The sequence below is a fragment of the Thermobia domestica genome, chromosome 8, assembly GCF_964235325.1.
Source record: "Thermobia domestica chromosome 8, izTheDome1.hap1.1, whole genome shotgun sequence".
Lineage (NCBI taxonomy): Eukaryota > Metazoa > Arthropoda > Insecta > Zygentoma > Lepismatidae > Thermobia > Thermobia domestica.
The window spans coordinates 238626395-238643133 of record NC_137461.1 but is presented as its reverse complement, the minus strand read 5'-3'; the positions used below and the strand labels follow the sequence as shown (position 1 = coordinate 238643133).

At 37.0% G+C, this 16739-nt stretch overlaps 1 protein-coding gene across 1 annotated transcript in view; it reads right to left on the bottom strand.

Moving 5' to 3' along the window:
- Positions 1-1196: 1196 nt before the first annotated feature.
- The window catches only part of LOC145691968 (protein takeout-like), a 32734-nt gene continuing 17191 nt past the window's right edge, over positions 1197-16739 (bottom strand). The window contains exons 5-6 of the mRNA XM_081767265.1: positions 5113-5262; positions 1197-1369 (exon numbers count right to left, since the gene is read on the bottom strand). Coding sequence (XP_081623391.1) covers positions 1218-1369; positions 5113-5262 — 302 coding nt within the window. The 3' untranslated portion in view covers positions 1197-1217. The remainder of the gene's footprint in view (positions 1370-5112; positions 5263-16739) is intronic.

Here is a 16739-nt window from a genome sequence, read left to right as displayed (position 1 = left end):
TTAATATATGTATATATATTGTCTATTATTACCTTCACCGTAATGAAAAATGTTAATCGGATCTTGCGTCGACATACCATCTGTTTCATCCCCTCGATAACCACCTTCTTGGGATATGTTTCATAACTTAGGGAAACCTGCGGAACACACTCACGGCCTTCTTTGAATGCACGACCGCCGAGGTTTATCAGCAGGGTACTCTGCAGCTGCTGGATAGTTGGCAAAATGTGTTGGATCCTCATGGAAATTATTTCTAAACCTAAAGGTACGCACCGTATACTGTACTGCTCTTTGTTTATCACTGCCCTAGAATGGTAAGGACTATCTTGGTTACATTGTATGTATATAGAATTTGGACATTCTTATTTCTTTAAGTCTCCTCACGGACTTCATCTTGAATTTGTTTGACTTTTAGTAAATAAGTTAAAATATAATAAAAGAAATATTAATAATATAGAGAGTAAGCCAGGAAGTATCTACAAAATTAAATTAAACTAATAACTTACAAACCATAAATTTGAGTCGCAGTTAGTGTCATTATAATTGAGTAGGCCAATGGCAGAACACGTTAAATCCACTTCTAAGAAAAAACGAGTTAGTGGTTGCTCTTGAAATCTTAGCTGGGAAGATTTGATTTGCCAATGGTGTTCATTAACAAAGGTTATTTTAACTATTTGAAAATTGACATTGGAATATGTTCCAATTTCCAAAACTTGATAAATCCATCATGGTTACAGTTGCAAAAGCAGTGGAACTCATATTCTGTATTCAGTTTAATGAATTGTCAAATCTCAAACCTGCAAGTAACGTTATGAGAAAAGCAGAATCAAACCCGGTTAATTCCATACTTAGGAGAATTTGAGGTTTCGTACTGTATAGGATTAGTTTAGTAGTCTGAATATTTATTGCAACTCTGGTAAAACATTCGAAATTTTATTTGGCAGCATTCGCAGTCTTTGCTTTCGTTACTTACCACAACTAAGAGTTCTAGAGGGTCAGTAGCTATAAAGAATGTCGAGCAAACAACAACTTTTTAAAGATCCAACTAATCTTTATTTTTGCCCAGCGAAGCATACTAGGAAAGTTGTTAATTTATACATGGATATAGTAGTTTACAAGCATTTCTTTATTTTATTTTATTTTTTTTACAGTCAGACAATCTGTTACAATAATTATACACTATAAAGTACATTTTATAATAGTTACATATTTTTTGATCAATTTATGATATATTTGAGTGGCATTTTAAGAGATATTGTATTTGCTATTTTAGTGAACATTTCACTCAATCTATCTTCAAGTCCTAGACGTGATATTTCTTCGAAAGCAGCTTCCCACACTTCATTGGCAAATGCAACGGAAATATCATCTGCAAGGAGAAACAAAGAATTATATAATAAGTGTAATTGTAATTGTAAGCAGTAGGTATAAAATTTACGTTAATTGTAACTTTATACCATATTACTATGCAGACTAAATGCAGTATAACAAACACAACTGCACAAATTCAAACATACGCTCGGGAATGTCATACCAACTATATAATGAATATAGAAGTACGATTAAGTACGAGATACTAGTAATAAAACGCCATATATAGCATTACTTTTAGTTTATTTCCATTTCCTTCATAAAATCCTTCTGATTGCGGTTATAATATGAAATTCTTTATTATACATTCTTCATCTGTGTACTACTATTTATACGCTAAAAACGCTTGATTTTTTTGGCACCTAAGAACAATTATAGTGAAATGTGTTGTTTCATTTCATAATCAGAAATAGCGAATTCACTAAGGGGATGGTCAGCAGCCGCTCCCATGTGGGAGAATTTTTGGTAGGGTGTCTAGAGGACAGTCGCGTCCAAGCTTTGACGTAGTGAGGGTCACGACTGAAAGAAAAACTTTTTTTTTTTGTAACGGAAGACAACGTGAAAAATGGGGAGTTCGCTACGCGATTTACCCTTTTAGGATTTCCACTTCCGAAGTAAAGTTTAGACTTGCACTGAAACAACTAGAACTTCCTTACTATTTATTGTAGCATCATGATTCATACCTCATTTTCTTTAGAATAGATCAAACTATGCAACAGTACCACTCCCTTGGTCGTATTATACAGCAGAAAGAACAAAATAAAAAAATGGAGATTTTTCGAAAATTCTTTTTTTTTTGGGGGGGGGAGAATATTTGTGCCTATCTGGCCCGGGCTTGGTTACGCGTAGGAATCTGATATTTTTTAAACAAAAAATGCGTTGTTATTTCCATAATATGTGTGCAAAATGTCATTCCTGTATCTTAAAAGTGGAGGGAAATTTTTGAAAGCAAGAAGGTGATCCAGTTTTTCTTATATATATATATATATATATATATATATATATATATATATATATATATATATATATATATATAATTTATACTTCAAAAATGTACTCCGTAATTTCTATTTGACCTAGAGTCATAGTTGGAACGCCATTTTCTTTAGCATAACGATCCCTTTCCAACGGTACCACTCGCATGTCCTTATCATACACCTAAACCGGAAAATTAGCGAAAGACTCGGAAGTAAACATTTTGCACCTGTAGCTAGGTCTGGGTTGACGTAGGAATCTGTTAGTTTTTTAAAAATACGTTGTTATGTACATAATACGAATGCAAAATTTTAATCTTGTATCTTGAACACAAAGGGCGGAAAAAATATTCAGACTCTGAATTTAGGATTTCTCTATATATACATACATATTATAAAAAAATACTGCGTCATTACTGTTTGACCTAGAGTCATGATTTAAACGTTAATGTCTTCAATATAGCAAGACCTTTCCAACACCCATGCTCAGACCCAATTTCACATAGGGATCTCAGAAAATTTGGGAAACACCTGAAGATATATACAATCCGTATGCAAAGTCCCAATCTGATATCTTGAAAACTAAAGTGAGTGTTTGGTGTGAAAGGGCAATAGTAATGTGTTCAAAGTGTTAAAGAAGTTATATGAAACCCTGATTTGTGGCAGACCGATCCAAGACTGATAGACGGCAAAAGACAAGGCAATAACTATGATAGTATTTGCATCACTCAAATAAAGCACCTAAAGAAGTACACACGTAGTTTAGCTCGTGAATGAGATGCTGTTTGTATCTCATATAGTTAATTTACATTATGTAAATATACAAGTAACACCCTTTTAAATTACAACTTCACCAATATCTTACAGAAGATGATCCAGGTATTTGTTGAATGGGCTACAGAGCAACTACGACAATAAAAAAATAAAAAATAAAAAACCATTCCCTCTGACGTTTTGTTTATTTAGATGACCGAGTTTACGTGTTGGGCGAAGTTAATAAACAGAACGGTATGATCAAATAGTAATCCGCACTGTTTTGACACATCCACAGGCGTTTCCGCGGTATGGTGTTCTGCGGTATGTAACGGACTCATGTTGCAAATCCATTCATCATCGACAGTATCCTAACAACAATAGTTTATGAGGATGTGTTAAAAGACGATGAGTCGTTCTCCAAGTTTCTCCAGAATGACGGCGTCCCACCCAATTTCTGTACTTATGCCCGTGAATATCTCGATTAGCAGTTTCCTAATATATTGATTGGTCGACAAGGTGTTATGGAATGGCTTCCTCGTTCCAATAGACTACTACCTGTGTGGCCATGTGAAATCTATTGTATATGTGGTACAAATTAGAGATGTTCTGAATCTCAAGGAACAAATTGTGAACATGAGTTCCAACATATTAGCCAATAGTTTGTCCAAGGATTTGTGTGACTGAAAACTCAGAACGCAATCGACTGTAATGGGGAAAACATTAAACATGTTCTGTAACAGTGAGTAGTCTTTGACGTATGACTAATCTCTTTTGGTGGAAATACAACAAATGAAAAATTCAGCTTTGCAATACTTAGCGATAGAGCAAAAATAAAGGTGCGGTTTCCTATTTAAGGTGATTGTGTAAAATTCAACATGCTGGACGGCATTGTTATGTGTAATTAAACATTTCTCTCAACTCCTATTCCCCACTTGCATTGTTACTTTGATTATATTTTACAATGTTAACAACTATTAAGATGTTTCCACAATTTTCGACAACCGCGTATAGTATAAAAGGTACTGTTAAGTTTACCATGTACTTAACCGTAGCGTACAAACTTTATGCCTCTTTTATTTACGTCTATAGACACTATTCTCTCTTATACTGAATGACTAATGTATTGAATGTTTTGACTAGTAACCATATGTGCACGAATCAAATATTCATGGTGTCTCAAAAGTCCTCTGACAAGGTAACAGCTATTATCAGAGTTGTAAGAAAATTTAAGAAACCGTCTCCAAATTTATGTTTTCAATATAAAGTGAAAGAATTTTTAAAATCGGACGAGCTTTTGGCCTGTACACACTTTATGCTCCCAATATAAAAGTAAAAATACAACATTCCCATTTGCCTGGAGCCACAACTTAAGTAAATGAAGTTACTGTCCTTTACGCTAACGTGTCGATGGCCAGCCGTCATTTGAAACAATAACTTCATTTACTTAAGTTGTGGGTCCAGGTAAATGGCAACGTTGCATTTTCATAAGAGTGTACAGCCCAAATGGTTCGTCCGATTTAAAAAAAAAAACAATCCTTTATTTTATATTGAAAACATAATATTAGGAGACGCCCCCCCCCCCTTACATTTTGTTGTAACTGTGATACTAACAGAGTTAACCTCTGTAAGGAGACTTTTGAGGCAGTCTGTATATAAATTCCTCTCATAAACATCCTACAAGTATCGCCAAGGAAAATACACTTGGAATTGTTTTGTCTTGGGAAGATGATATGCAAGCGCTGTATGGTCTCGGAAAGTATTTGTGTTTCTGTTAGAAGCGCTCTGTCTCGTCTCCTAATTCGTCTCAAAAATCATGTCTCACATCTTCTCTTCACCATTAATTAACATTAAGATGTTAATATTTCTCCTGTATAAGGTAATAGAACATGCTATATAGGCCTACCAATATTAAGTTGCCAGGTCCTTCACAACTGGTAATGATACCTATCACGCATTAGAGAACAGTACTTGTAAGTGAATTCTCAAATAAAGGTAAATTGATCAATCATACTTAAGACTTGGTTGTCTCCGAACAGTCCATTAAAGTAGATTTTGAGGTCTTCTATTCGATGCTTGATTCTAATGTTATAGATTCCCATATATTCAGTTTCATTCCTTATGACTGGCTTTCCTTCGATGTCTGCAAAACCTTTTACATTATCTGAAACAAAATACGAATAAGATGATAATGTTACAATTATATTATAACAATACGAGAACATAATTATACTTTTTTCTATTCTGAACAGGAATAGTTAGCTTTCACTGTTCATTTTCTACATGTTATGCTAGATTAAAATAAAAACGCTCAATACTACGAACTGGGATTTTATACTCTTTTTCTATTCCACCACGAAGATGTGGTGCAGGAGAGAGATATTAAATATACTGCAACTTCGCCGTTTCTTTCCAAAAGACTATTTATTTTTTTCAGTTATTATCTTAATATTGCCTGTATTAAATTAATTTATCATCTGTTTAAGAATTTCTGTTAAGAGATAAATACATATATTCTTAATACGAGAAATCATAAAAATTTACACTATTCTTACGCTTGTGCATTCGGTAGGAATGCTTTCGTTGTCGTTTTGAAGAAAGAAAGGAAACTATTATCGTTAACTTGGGAAAGATAGCTCACTGGTAGAATTGAGAGGTAACTGAGAAGACGACGAGCGTTTTAGTTTATAGGGCATGTGGGTAGAAATAAATAAAAACAAATATTTAAAAAAAAAAGAGAGTCGAGAGTTTGTTTAGGAAGAAAGAAAAGGAAGGTTGTTTGGGCGTCTAGGACCTTGGATGTGTATTCCGTACCTCCGTTCCTGGTCGTCGACTGGTGGTCTCCATGTCTCGGCTTCTGTGTCGAATTGGCGAGGAACTTGGTATAGGTCTCTCCTGTCGTTGCTCACACTCGCTCCTCGTGAACTTTACCGCTCCTCGTGTACTTCACCGCTTCTCGAGTGCTACTCCCCTCTTCCGGGTCCTGGGACGTTTTTATATGAAACAAAGTAGGAAGATGGCCGACGAAATTACGGAAAAACATCCAAAGTACGCACGTGTAGGATTCAGGAAAGTGCAAGGTAAATGGAATTCTCGACTTATTTAATAATTTGTCAACAGTTACAGAACGCTTTGGTTACATCAGATTACATAAGTTACATAAATTTACCAAGAATGAAGAATGAGGAATCGTCTACTAAAGAGAATTTTGAAATGTTTGCTGACTGTCTTATTATTCCAAGTTGTGTCTGTCTCTCATCATCCACAGAAAATAAAGAAAGAAAAAAAAATAAAAAATAATATCGTTTTTAAATCTTGATTTGTTTATATACTGAATATTAAAAATATTAGGGAAATCCAATATCTCTACATTCCCGCCACTAAATCTTACTGAACGACGAAAAGAGGAAGGCTGTCGTTTCAGGTCCAATTACTTATTGAACGCACTGTATATCTTTATGTATGTTAAATACATATAAAAAAATAATTAATCACACATCACTAAAAAAAAACACTTAAATCACTAGCGTTAACAGATAATAAAATGTAGCACTAAACCAATCAATCAATCAATATTTGAAGAATAAACACACAAGAAAGTTAATTTGTCAATTTGAAAGCATCATCTTTCAATGTCTTGGATAGTTCCTGTCTTTTCTCCCATTTAAATAGTTGACGTAATCGTTAAGATACTGAAGCACATGGTCTTGTTTATAACATTGAACTTGAAACTGTAGAATGCTGAATCGGCAGAGTCTCAGCTGCAAGATAATCTACTCCAGCTTGGTCGTTGACCATATGCAAAGGACGTAGTGAAGTTGAAGTAGCTGTCACCAGATGGCAGATGTTATCGGCTTGGCTGGATAGATGACGCTGGGCGTGATGGGGTGTGGCTGTGAGCTTCTTGAAGATGTATAATTATAATATATTTATATTTGCAGTATTTATGTCCGTGACGTGTGATAAGGTGAGTTTTACGTGCATCAAAAAAAATTAGTGTGAACAAAAAGTGAGAGAAAAAAACGTTCAGCAACATATCATTCCTTGCGTCGGTTGGTGGGCAAATCGTGAGGTTCAAATCTGAGCGTCGATATCTCTTGATGTCCATAAATCCTCTTCTTCTTAGTGGTGTAATGCTGCATTGAGGTACGGAAAGGGGTTGTGGGGAGATAAATTTTTTTATAAAAAAAATATTAAAGGAAAAAAGGAATAGTGATTGAAGTTATCAGAAACATGTGACTCTGTATATGTGTATCTAGGATGAAGATTAAGAAAGGGTGTGTATCAGAAGGGGCAAAAAGTGAAATTATAGATGTTATAATATAAAGAAATAGGAATTGTAGCGAAAATATGGCAAAGGAACACAGTCTCTAAGCCGTGGGAAAATGTAAACATGAAAATTTTCAAGATGGCTGCCATGACGCTATGACGGAGGGATGGGAGTTTTCGCAAAGGCTCTCGGTATAGTAATGGCCGATGTTTGTTTACAAACAGAAGGATAAAAGCAAAACGAATGACAAGTTATAATGGCTGTTTTTAATTTGGGGGGGGGGCCACAAGAGTTCAAAAACAAGGATAATGATATTGGGAAAGTAAGATTTGATTAAGATAACTATTATTAGGCTTTTGAAAGGCGATTTCAAAGTCAAGGTACCTAAACGTGAATCCAGTGGCGTCTCGGGGGGGTTGGTTTTACGAAATAATGGAATTGTGGAGAAGATTTGAAAGTAAGGAAAATTAGAGTGAAATGCGGTAAGGTTATTGTCCGAAGACTTACTTCCGGTGAGAAACAGGGTTGGCAACTCAGGTAAGAATATCAAGGTATCGTAAAAAAAAAAAATCAGGGAAGATAAATAAAGGAAGTGTCGTTATTTGAGGACTGTGAGGGTGATTTTTATGAAAGTCTGAGAGTGATCGTAGTATTTCAGTAGAGGTGGGTAGGAGGCATCAGAAAAATTAGGACAATAGAGAAACATAAAAAAAGAAGAAAAAGAAAGAATTAGTATTAGTATAAGTACTTCATATTCATGATCTGACCAAATGCCCAAAATATCTAAACAATTTCCTATTAAAATCTTAAATACAATTTCCTTAATATCATATTCTAAAGGGGGCCGGGGGGCTCATTATTTCCAACATAAACCTAACCCATTTCCTGATTAGGTTGGGAATTTAAGGTAACTAGAGGTTGGATTGGGTTTTATCGCCCAATACTCGATTGTGTTAGTAAAATTATGTTGGAAATAAAAATTGTGGGGGGGGGGGAAAGAAGGTCTCTAAATTCATAAAAATAGGTATGTCCGGTAATGATTCTCAATTTTATATGGTCGTGCGTATATACGTTCTAATATCTTCTTCTAGATGCTGTTTCACAAAATGCGTGAATTACTCGACGTCTCAGTTTCCGTATCCGCTTTTAAGAATACACTATATAGTTGGAAATGTACGAAGATTTTACGTTAGAATTCCTTAATTCCAAGACGGTAGAAGGTGGTACTATAATCTCTGTACCAAAACTTCCGTCATTAACTATCAATTCTTCCGGAGGAGGAGGTAAACTCAATTCTGACACTGAATGTGCATCCTCATTTCTGTTCGAAGTGGTGAACTTTTCTGGGGTCACTTCAGGCTCTTGATCTCTTTCTTCAATCCTCTCGTTACATTTATTCTCAAAACTCTTCATCTGCAGTGGCGTATCATCACCAATTTTTTTCATTAAACTTTTCATTACTCTATAGAGCAAAATTAGACTTACAATTGCAATAACGGTTTGCACAATGTCTAAAAAGTAGCTCAATTCTTGCAAAGAAAATTCCATAGACGCATTACATTTTCTACAAAACCATATAAAATTGAAAATCCCATGTTCTCTTAGCAAATAAATTAGTAGAAGAGTTATGATGATATTCCAAATAATAATAATTCCTGGTATAAAATATTCATGCTTATAGATAAGCATCTTAATGGGCGTCTGGTCAATTATCGTAAATGCTGATATATTCATATGTCGGATTGAAGAACTCCAAACATCGTTAAGTAAAGATGAAACATTAAAAAATTCATTCCCTTTATACGTAGATCGTAATAGCATCAGATCATTAGAGACTAGCTGGCTCGGAAAAAGATGTAAAAATACAGGTTCTGTAAGATCATTGTCGAGACACGGAAAATCCGATCTGACGAAAAGATTTCTCTCCACAATTAATTTAGTATTGCATGGTATTCGAATTTTAAGGGCTCCGTATAATCTGGCTTCTTCTGGAACTCGAATGGTAGACACATTTTCTCTAGTCTTCAAAGTTAGAAATTCTGGTGGGTGTATTAAAACAAACTCATGCGATCCAATGTCTATAATCTGTGCCTCTTTCGAATCATAGCACGTATGGTCACAGTTGTGTAATATTTCCCTGACTGTACTGGCAACGAAAGCTGCGTGAGCACAATTTATTAAACGAGAACGTGTCACAGTGTGTGTAGGTATCTTACATAACTTTGATTGGCTATAATGACAAGCAAGTAGGCTTGTTCCTGTTATTGGTATAAGATCTTTTTTATCTTGAACTACCATAACTAAAGGCTGGATATCAACGGTACAAGTTTGGTTGTATACAGCAAACGGAAGTGGCTGCACATCATATAACTCAAATGAAGGCTGTATTTCAACGATCGGAATTTTCATCTGTAGATAAATGTACGTGTCGGTGATTGAACAAGTCAAAACATTAATAGAATAATACATCTCCAATAACGACTTATCTATGGCTAACTTATATCCATTTTTCAAAATGATATTCTCAAATTCAGATAAATGTGCGTGCAACACTTTATAAGGGATTATATTAGGGTTCAGCCTAGCATCTGTACACATCTGGATTGTCAGATCATATTTAAAAATTTGTAGAAACTGTACAAACTGCGTTGAAATCGAATAAAATTCTTGAATGAACGAAATGACCTCTTTATGTACTCGATTTGCAAGCTTATTAAGATGATCTCCCAGATCATGTTCTTGATCCAATATTTTTGCCGAAAAGTTTCTAATTTTTTGAAAATTATCCTGTATCTGATCTTGAAAACTTAAAAATTCTGAAGTTGTGTTTTGAATATATAAATTGTTTTTTAACAATTGTTTTTGTAAACCCAGTACAGTTTGTTCCAAATGAAATTCCTTCTTATTTATCGAATCAATAGAAGAACTGTCAGCTACGTCACAACACCAATTCAATGCTTTCCCAATGAACCCTAACAGTGCACGTGGAGATCTGGTTGATAATCGATGAAATCGTGGATTTGGAGGCTTTAAAAAATAATCGTTAATGTGGACTTTCAGATCATGTAAGTCTTTTGCAGCTTCGCAGACATCTGGAGCTAGAGTGTCATTTTCGTTGCAAAGCAGAGCTTCAAAAAGAGAAGAAACCTTAACATCATGCGGAAAGGAAAATGTCAAATTAAAAGATATCGGTAATGAGTGTTGGTACAAAATAACATTTGGGAGTTTACGGAAAAATAAACCAGATGTTATTTGGAATTCGGTGTTATTAGACGTCACATATGGGAAAGAGAAAGATAGGATAATGCAGCTTAAAACAAAATAGGTTATCTGAAACACAAATTAAATATAATGAGAAATTTAGAATTTTCACATGTTCTATTGATTATTATCTCTGTTAGCCTAAGTATATATGTTCCTGTTAAATTGCGTTACTAATTTCAATGTTTCCTTCTTTTCTAGGTAAGTGGAATGCCTACTAGTTCATCTCAGTACTTCACCTAATTTTATTTTCAACAATGGAGGTAGACAAGTCATAGCAAAAACTGTTTTTGAGAGATGGTTTAATACTTCCTCTGGACCTGCACTTTAACAGAATAATGGACACAGGATTTTTTTTTTGGTGGTAAAAGGTTGTACTAACATACTGCAAATTAACATAGAAATAACTCCCTGTTAGGCCAGTAATAAACTAATCTCTAGGTTAAGTACATTATATAAATTTTATGCTCTTGTAAAGGACAAAAAACTCATTTCGGGAAATATTCGTGCATCACTTTTTCGTAAATAATTTGATTTTGTTTATCGAATTGAACAAAAATTATTTTTTCAAAATAATCGAGGTACTCCTCGAGATATTCCCTTACTACGTTCAAAGCAATTCTTGCAGCCTCCAATTTCGGGTAGTTAAATACTCCTGTAGCTATATTTGGAAAGGCAATGGTCGTTATGTCATTGTCCATAGCCAACTGTAGGGATTTCTCATAACACATCTTTAGGCGCTTAGCATTTTTATCATCGGGTGCAGATACATGTATAACATAATCTACAGGTAGATTATATCCTGAGGTTAATACGGCATTACCTGGGTTCAAGTGACCAATTTTCTTGCACTCCTGCCTCATTTCACTTCCCGCCAAAGACTGTACCATCAAGTCTACACCTCCTCTTGGTTGCAACTGGGTGTTGGATGAATTTACGATCGCTTGTCCTGCCAGTGACGTAATAGACCCATAATACAAAGCCACTTTCCGGTTAATTTCCTCGTTGACGGCAAACTTCGGTTTTTCAACATCAGCCATCGATTTGGTGTCGGGTCCGGTCTCGTCCCACGACGGAATTTCGGTCATCAATTTCACATCTCGAATGAACAATGAATCCGCTTCCCCCGTGCTTTCCTCTTCCTGATACTCCATCAAAAAAGAAGTGGACTCCTCCTGCTGCTGAAAATCCTTTTCCTGGACTCCTTCACCCAATATTTGTGCATCCTGATTCTCTAACTTTTGCAAGTCCTTAGATATTCCCCTCTCAGGTGGATAATACTTCTTAAGCCGGTCTATAGAAAATGAGTCTATCTTAATCTGTCCTCTAGGTGTTCGAAACTTAACATAATAGCTGTTGTCATGTTTTTTGGACACAATTTGACCAGGTCCAAAATACTTTCCCGAGAAAGCAGCACATTGTCCTCGTTTTCTAGACAGATCAAAAATCCAAACCGCTTCACCCTGCTTGAATTCTTGTTGTATTCGCTTCTTGTCGTAAGACTTCTTGGACGTCAGATGTCGGTTGTAAAAATTTTCTTGGGCTTTTTCGCGTATATACTTCATTCGTTCCAATCTGTCTTGGTTTTCTGAAAATTGACATTCCGTACCCAACATGGCGGAATGCAACAACCGAGGAGAAAAGCCGTGGAGGAGTTCGAAAGGAGAATACTTCATGCTCAAATTGCACGTGACGTTATAGGCAAAGGTTACTTCTGGTAGAAGTTCAATCCAACGTGATTGGTCAGTCTTGTCTAAGGCGATCTTCAATTGCTGTTCTATATTTCTTACTGCGATTTCTACACTCCCAATAGAAAAATGCCCTTGAACGTCAGCGAAATGTATTTGAGTCCCCAGTATTTTACATAACTCCTTAAATAATTGACTGGTAAATGCAACACCTCTATCACAACAGATTTGAGTTGGTATCCCATACTTCAATATGACGTTGTCATATATGAAAGCACTAACAGAAGCTGCAGAAGCATCTGGTAGAGAACCAGTAATACAAAAACGAGTTCCTTCATCTATGACTATAATTAGAAATTTGTGGCGTAAGATATTATTACTAGGGTAGGTCCCACCAAGATCCACATAGATTCTAAAGAAAGGATGAACGCTAGGATGTGTCTGAAGACTACCGAACTGTTTTCCACTCCTCTTTTTTAGCAATTGACAAGTTACACAAGATTGGCACTTATCATACACAAATTTTTTCATATTGGGGAAATAGACAGACTTTAATAAAAGGTTGTATGTTTTCGAAAATCCACCATGGCACGCACCCAGTTTCCCACAATGCAGTTTCTCAAATACAATGTCTCGCAATTTCGATGGTACTGCTAACAAATAGACTTTACCGAATGGTGTCTTATTCACTTTGTATGCTACATTATTCTTCAAAACAAAATACGATGCCTGCCTTTCATAGGCTGAATCCTTTTCTGCTTGATCCTCCAAGTGATCAATAATTTTCTTCAGTACTGCATCTTCTCGCTGTTCTTTTGCGATATCAATGAGGTCCATGTCTTCGATTAGGAAAATTCTCGGGTCAGAGGCACTCTCTTCTTCATCTTCCTTGTCGCGACTATGTTTAACAAAGCGACTCAAACTGTCGGCTTCTATGTTGTCGGTACCTTTCACGTGGGCGATCGTAAAATCGTAACAATCAATCTCAGACATCCAGCGTGCTAATTTACCTGTCAGGTTCTTACTGTGGCGAAGAAACGTAATAGCTTTGGAGTCCGTATGAAGATAGAAATGTCGACCCACCACGAAATATCTGAAAGATCGCAGTGCATACAGCAGAGCCAAGAGTTCCAAATGGTACACTGACAAATTTTTTTCTGAAGGTCCAACTGCTCGACTGGCATATGCGATCGGTACTAGTTCAGCTTCAGGATCGTCTGAAATAGGTTGTTTTGCTACAGCTGCGAGGCCCTTCTTACACGCATCGGTGTAGATATGTAGATCCCTCTCTGGTTTGTATGCCATCAATGTTGGGGCTTCCAAAATTGCTTTTTTCAGAGCTTCAAAAGATTCTTGTTGCTGGGTTCCCCACTTAAAATCTTGGTCTTTTCGAAGCAGAGTTTGAAGAGGATAAGCGATTTCCGAGAAATCCTTAACATACCTTCGCAAAAAGGAGCACACCCCTAAAAAACTTTTTAAATTCTTCTTCGTGCGTGGACGTTGGAAATTCTGAATCGTGGCTAACATTCGATCTGACACTTGTACTCCAAATTTTGATAAACGATGTCCCAACACTATCAAAGAATAATGTGCGATCTTTGTCTTCTCGGGAGACAATTTTAGTCCCCGTTCTCTAAGTTTTTCAAAAAGGACCTTGCACCAATGCACCATCTCGTCTACAGATGACGCGATAATGTAGAAGTCGTCCACATAATGCATAATATTTGTACTTGGAACGCCTGCTAACGTCAATTTGACCAGTCTATTAAGCGCTGCTGCAGAAGAAATGTGTCCCATAGGTAGGACACAATATTGATAACTTGACAAGCCTGGTATCGAGAAGCCTGTACACTCTTTCGACTCCTCTGTAATCGGAATTTGGAAGAATCCTTTGGTCAAATCACTCGAGGTATAAAGGAGATGTCCTGCCATACGATTGATTATGTCATCCACCGACGGTGTCGCAAAGTTCGAAGGATGGGACTGCTGATTTAGACCCCTCAGATCACTTACAAATCGGAACTGATTATTACGCTTCCTAATCAGCAAGATGGGGTGGTTCCAGGGCGAGATTTTTTCCCTCAAAATCCCTTGACGAAGCATCGTGTCTAACTGCTGCTTGAGTATTCCACGAAGATGATAAGGCACTGAGTAGGGCGTCTTATTCACGGGTGTGGGATCGGATAGACGAATTTCATGACGGTAACCTCGTGCGAGTCCTATGTCCTCCTCAGACCAACTCCAAACATCAGGAAATTCTCGTATGAGACTGTAGAATCTTTCTTTGTCTTCTGGAGGTAGCTCGGGGTTGACGTCGACACGACTAGGGTCACAAAGTCGCCTGGACAGCTCCATCTTCTCCGGGGACGGTAGGTCCTCTTCTACCGACGAAAAACTCCTCTCCTCAGGCTCCTCTGGGACCTCCTCAAAATCTTCAGCATCCCCAATATGTGTACCTTGTCGCAGTTTGATCTCCTTAATGGTGGGATTCGTAACATACACCACGGGGCATCCTCCATTCACTATCGCACATGGAATAAAAATGTCCAGTATTTCTTCTATCCGGCGAGAGGGCGACAATAATAACTTCTTCCCCAAAATATCCCAACAACTGCGTAGCTTCACCAGAGTATGCGAGCGAGGTGGTAAAATCGTGTTTTCCAATACTCTAAAAATAGCCCGAGATCCCTGCGCAAGCCTGGATGTTAAGACTTTTGACAAATTGACTTCTAAATTCCTCGGAGGTAACGTTTTTGAAGGAGGGCGTCCGAATCGAAAAAGAGTTAAATTTTGCTTATTGTAATCTAAAACAGCCCTGTGCTTTTCCAAAAAATCGGCGCCAATCAAAGGCCCATAATCAAAATTTGGAATAACTCTGAATACATGAGTAAACCATTTTTTACCAATCCTAAATTTTAATAAAGCTATCTCAGAAACTTGTATAGACTTCCCTGTTACTCCCCGAAGTCTAGTATTAATACGGAAACGTTTAGCATTTTCCGGGACCAAATTTTCCCCCAGACAACTGATCTGGCTGCCGCTGTCAATCATCAGTTCTACGTCTTTCCCGTTCATAAAAGCTGACACATGAGGCAATTCGTTAAAGGACACTATAGGGACTATAACAGAACCTTGAGTAGATTCGTCCCGACCATCTACTCTGTCTGCATGTTTAAAGAGGGCATACGACAATATTTCGCAATATGATTCGGTAATTTGCATTTGTAACAAATAATTTGGCCTCTATCCGGAGTCGAACCCTGACCTGGCGAAGAATTACTATTACTTGAGGACGCAAAATCACTGCTGGACTTTTTATTAGTATCAGCATTATTATTCTGACTTCTGTTGTTTTGATTACCGTTCCGTTTTCCTTGGTAATCCTGACCTACATTTTTCGGCTGATTAAACTGCTTTTTCCTATATTGAAAATCATCGCTTCTTTCACAATTTGTTGAAGGAGCTAAGGCTGAAATCTGCAGCGTCAACTTTGACAGTTGTTGCTGTATGTCAGTCAACGGGTCGATTACCGGTTGGTTCTGTTGAGCCTGCTGGTTTTGCAAGTATGCTGACTGTGTATTATATGGTTGAGCAGTAATCGAACTTTGAACCCTTACTTCAGCATTATTCTGAGTATTAGCATCTATGCTAGTCGGAGAAAATAAAGACGACTGCAAAACAGCAGAATTCTTTTTCAAGAATTTCTCTAATTCCTTACGCTTCAATAACAATTTAGTCCTTTCCTCGATAATTAGGTGGTTCAGAAGGTCACTGACCGTGTTGTACTCCTTTCGTACTACAACTTTAAAGTAATCGGGTAAAAGTCCTTCCACAATAAATTGTAATTGTTTCTTTTCATTGGCAGTCGGGTCTGCGCGTAAAATCAAATCCTGCTTCGCATAAACGTACTCTAGAACGGATTCTGATTCATTCTGATCACGGGCTCGCATCTGAGCTTCAGATAATTGTGGCACCAAATTGTCCTTAAAAGCGTTTATAAAAGCTTGCTTGAACTGGTCGTAAGTCATTTGGGCAAATTCTGGCTTTCTTTCTATGCCAGCAAACCAGTTTTCAGCGGGGCCACGGAGTAGGCTCCCCAGCACCAATTTTCGTCTCATACCATCCCATGAATTAATGCTAGCGATGGTCTCATAGCGTCTGATGTACGTGTTTACATCGTCACCCAACCGGGCATAAAAAGGCTCTGGTTTCACAATCGTGCCGTGCATGGACGGAGGTGGATCGTTTCCTCCTGTTGCCATACTGCTAGAACTAGAACCACGAACAGTTACGTCTAAAGAATCAGGAGAAATATCCGAAAATGATTCCGAAAATTCTAGCTTCTTTTTAAGTTGCTCTAAATAATTACGTGTAAATTTAGTCGATTTAGGAGACGAACAGGCCGCGGGATCGAAATAGACA